The following is a 5000-nucleotide window of genomic DNA, read 5'->3' as shown; positions in this document are numbered from 1 at the left end:
ACATTAAATGGCATGGGGTAAATGGCATAAAATGTGTACAGTCATTTCAACATTGTGATTCCGTATGAGGACCTGATATGAGGCAGTTTCTACATACCTTTGGGGATGCCATGGACATGAACTTAACTCCAATCAACCATGGTAGTCATCTGTAGTAATTAGATGGTGTAGAGCAAAAGGTGTAGAAGATAAATGAGAGAAATCAAAAGTGATGAATTTAGAATGAAAGAGAGAGAAAAAAAATGCTTCTGCATCCCTTCTTCTAAACAGTATATGACACTTACCGGCACATGCCAAATACACTCACAGACACTTGAACAACTTCACAAACAGGGAAAGACTAATGCACACAACAAACTGATGTTCACATGTGTAACCTAAAAGGTGATCAAAGAATAAAATATGAAAGCACAATGTTAATAAAGAAATAGTCCTTGACTCCCTGCATAATACAGTATCATTGCTTTGACCACCTCTCAAAATTCATTAACAATTCTTTCATTTCCAAAATAGTTAATTGTATTTCAACACAGTTCTATAGAATTTCAAAACATGTCATCTTTACAAAATTCATACAATGAATTCACCAAAACAAACTGTCCATTGGTGATATCTGCAATAATGAACAGACTGCTCTTTGAACTTGAGGCACACACACCACTGAGGAAATCCAATGAAGTAATCATTAATATTTTTGCAATACTGTGCTTCCTTTCTTTGTGATATGTTTATTTTTTTTCTGTAATTGTTTCTGTGAGGTGCTTTAAAGCAGCTACACTGAAATCTAAACTTGAAATATAGTGATGACTGTGTGCATATGTGATATGATTGCCTCCTCTCACCTTCCAGGTGTCTATTGCACAAATGACAACCTTACATAGAGAATTGGGTGCATTATGAGATCGTTTTGTTTTCACATTTCTAAACACTGGTCTGGTTCCTCAGACACAAACTCACCTCTACAACCAGTTATACACTCAAATATATAAGTTATAAATGCTACAATGGCTGGGGGTGAAGACACCTGTTTCTGAAGCACTATCAACTTAAAGTTCTGGAGACAAATTTACACTTAAAATACATGCTTAATCTCTGAAAGACGCAAGTACTCGAGTGTGTTTATATGTGTTTATTTTTGTGTGCATGTATGTGTCTGTGCATTGAGGATATTTACATCTATGTTTATGCCTATGTGAGATTACATTGTATGTTTATGCATATGTAAGCGAGCATGTCCATGTATGTGTGTGTGTGCATAGACAGATAGAACTCCAAGCATCCGCACAATAAAAGTCCTTTATAAATGTTCAACTTGATTGGTGTCAAGCTGCTGCCCACAAAAAAGAAATGCAAATGTATCAGCACCATACTTATCTACATGACAAGGGACATGGAAGTGTTCTCTTCGGATATTTTCAGCCTATAAAAAGGTAAATCATCAGCACTTGTGATCATTATGCTTCCTTCAATATTTTAAGAAAGAAGAAAACTTAGGAAACCATACCGGTTCTCATAACTAACAATACTGATCATCAACATTGTCAATATAAGAATAACAAATATAACATACAGTGACATGAGCTATAAAAAATATAATAATAGTAATATGATAATAATGCAGCATATTGACAACACATTTTCATGTAATCCCTTAACTGGCACCGAGAAAGGTTAGTCTTCAGATACGAGCTCCGTCAGATAACCATTTTCTATGTATGGCTTGCTTATTGTTATTATACTTTTTGTCCTAATACATGTTTCATATATTTATAAAGCAATCAGGGCTTGAAAAAGTTACAAATACTTTGGTAATTTTGTACTTTTTTGCACCAACCCATTTCTATTTTTCTCTTCACTACATACCTTGAAAGATATATATATATATATATATATATATATATATATATATATTATATATATATATATATATATTATATATATATATATATATATAATATATATATATATATATATATATATATATATATATATATATATATATATATTATATATATATATATATATATATAACTGCAGTACCAAGGAGATAGGGATTGTTAATGTAAAAAATAGTAATACTTCTCTAATTCTCCCCAAGTTACAAACTCTACGGCATCAACAGTGTATTCCTTGACATCACTGAACACATAATGACACTGTATCTAGACCATTGCTGAGCTAATATAAATCTTTAAAAAGAATACATGCCTCCTACACTTGTATATTTCCTAGAGAATCGTCAAATTAAGTACTCCAAATCAGAGTTCTATCTACTGTCACGGAAGGACACGATTGAAACGGAAAGGAAAATGAGAGATTGAGAGAAAGAGAGAGAGAGAGATTGAGAAATCAAGAGAGAAAAACTGTGTCTAGCTATCACTGTGGATGGATTTGTTTCAGTTTCAAATTCATAAAGCTAAACATAATAATAATAATAATAATAATGAAAAAATACAAACAGCTATTTCTTGAGTCTTGAGTATAATGTATACTGATCCTAGAACTTACATGAGTACATTTCTCAAATGACGGATTCACAGGTACTTGGACTAGACATATGACCAACATCATCAAATAAGGCATACTAGTAAGATACTACCCCACGATAAGATCTAAAAGATCTAATAAACCTTTATAATATCAGAGTATATCACTATGAATCTGGTTTCCCTAACTTAATAACGGCATGGACTAGACCTTAATCATCACTTACAGTAACCTGTCTGTCTCATGCCTGGTTTTAAACTCTATCACCTCCCTAAATTAAACCATTAAACTATCATTTGACTTTATTTATAATGCCAGTATCATCAGTTAATTGCATATCTCTGCAGAGTGTACATATAACTAGTGAGACACTGATATCTAATATGCTAGTGTTCTATTCTTCAATATACTTCTTGGAAATACTTGCACATCAAAGTATTCCCACATTCTTACGAGGATCCCTCCCTTGTTCAGCACTAGAAAGATAACTGATTGAATTACAGCTAAAGTCTTCACTCCCTATCCTTCCATGTCCCTTTCAGAAAAAAAAAAAAAAAATAGACAATGATAGTAACACACAAAATAAAATGAAACTGCTAAACGTGTACACAAATAAAAAAAGAAAAGAAAAAAAAAACAACAATATATGCAAAACATCCTTCCTAAAAGAGAACTGGCCTTTATAATGAGGTTATTTTATCACAAAATGTTTTGGGTCTCGGTTTCTGAAACTTTTCCTGAAACTTCCCGAGACCTTCACCAAATATCAGTTCTTACGTGAATTGCACACATCACTTGAATCAGGAAGCTCTTGCATGAGCGATGTATCGGGAAGCCTCGGTAGCAAAGGGTTGTTTGGCAAGGCTTTATGAGGAAAAATTTCCTTTATTTGCCCGCTCTAACTGCAGCTTCAACTGCCTCACTTCCTCCTCCAGCTCCCCACATCTCTGCCTTAGTTGCTGTGTTTCGCTGGGCTCTGAAAAAGACAAACACACACACACAAAAAAATTAAGTACAAATTAATAGTTAAGATAAAATCATCATTCTCCACATACCAATTAGTGCCAAGCTAAAATTGTGACTAACAACAAATAGCAAATTGAAGCCCTTCTGGATTAAACTAAAGTGGTTCTCATCACTCCTCCACTAACACTAATGAATACCATTTCAAATCATTACTATCCAGATTATAACTCGTCCAAGGGCTCCACTGAAAGGACTAGATAATGACATGGTATTCCTGTTACCCCTCAAAAAATGAATACCAAATTATCATTATAATTATTCAAACAGCAAATGTCCCCATTTTTTTGTTTTTACTATTAAGCTATTCCAAGTGAAGCAGAAAATATGTAAACTTTCAAATCAAATTATGAATGAAATCCATAAGGATATAATATCCAGTTAAAATAAAACAGGGAAGAGAACTCCTGTGTACCCTCTGGCTGTGGTAAAATGGTGAAGACTCCCTCTGTATCCCTCTTTAGAAGAAGTCTTGGTATCCACACTTGGGTGGGTACAGATCCTGGAGATGTTATATTTGCTGGAACTCTATCCTCTGTCAGATGGAGGCCGATTCGCTCAACTAAAACCTGGGTCAAGGAGGAAGATCTTTAGCACACTCCAGACTAATGCACACACACATACATTTTCCTGATAATTTCTCAGGTAACGACAAGATGAATCCTGTTTTGAATAAAGGAAATCTGATTCATGATAAAATTTCAATGCAGACCTAGAAATGATTCCACAGACATACATGTAGTAAAATATGATTACCTTCATGGGTAAAGGTTGCGGTATAATTTCATCTTCTATGAGGTCGATGAGGCCAGTGACAGTGCTCATCAAAAGTCCTAAACTGAGGTCAGTCACATGACCCTCTAGAGAAGGTCGTACCACTACAGGTAAGGTTGCACCTGAGATGCCTCTGGTCTCTTCCTCTGTTGGATTGGCCACAACTTTGGCATCTAAACGTATCTTCATACAGCACGGCTCTGCAGCGGCAAGGGAATCTGACCATCCACGGCAACGACTGCTGAACTTGGTCTGAAATCAAATTTGCTGGTCATTTCCTGATCACTTACGTATATTTATTATCATAGAAAAAAAAAAGAAGCAAATGATCTTTATGGTTGATAAAATATGAAGAAGAAACTTCTGGATTTACAATCAAATCAAGTACAATGGATGCTTATAGATGAAGAGATACATTTCTGAAGTAAAATGCCTAATGTTATTGTTAATTTTCTAATATCAAATGTACACATTATCTAATAAGATACAGTGCCTCCGAAGAAATTAATGTTACTAAGGTATCTGTGCAGTAATTCTTGTCAAAATCTACTGCTCCCTATAGCGTATGTGAATAGCATGTTGGTCGTGAAGCAAACAGTGCTAGTGGTTATAAGTGTGACTGCAAGAGTGAGATAAGAGGCTGTATGCTGGTGGTGTCATTGCTAATGGATGGAATAAGGAATAGAAGCACATGAACTTTGCTTTCACTGTGATAA

The 5000-nt window shown here is 34.5% G+C and overlaps 1 protein-coding gene across 4 annotated transcripts in view; it reads right to left on the bottom strand.

Moving 5' to 3' along the window:
• Window positions 1-2012: 2012 nt before the first annotated feature.
• Window positions 2013-5000, bottom strand: part of LOC122263468 (bridge-like lipid transfer protein family member 3B) — a 39938-nt gene continuing 36950 nt past the window's right edge. For all 4 annotated transcript variants that reach the window (XM_086552225.1, XM_086552227.1, XM_086552228.1 and 1 more), the window contains 3 exons: window positions 4267-4536; window positions 3926-4079; window positions 2013-3463 (listed from right to left, as the gene is read on the bottom strand). In XM_086552225.1, coding sequence (XP_086408351.1) covers window positions 3354-3463; window positions 3926-4079; window positions 4267-4536 — 534 coding nt within the window. In that variant the 3' untranslated portion in view covers window positions 2013-3353. The remainder of the gene's footprint in view (window positions 3464-3925; window positions 4080-4266; window positions 4537-5000) is intronic.

The sequence above is a fragment of the Penaeus japonicus genome, unplaced genomic scaffold (genome assembly GCF_977035675.1).
Source record: "Penaeus japonicus unplaced genomic scaffold, GWHDUDI00000001_assembly GWHDUDI00000026, whole genome shotgun sequence".
In the NCBI taxonomy this organism is placed as follows: domain Eukaryota; kingdom Metazoa; phylum Arthropoda; class Malacostraca; order Decapoda; family Penaeidae; genus Penaeus; species Penaeus japonicus.
Note: the sequence above shows the minus strand (reverse complement) of the source record. Positions and strands in the feature narration are given on the sequence as shown.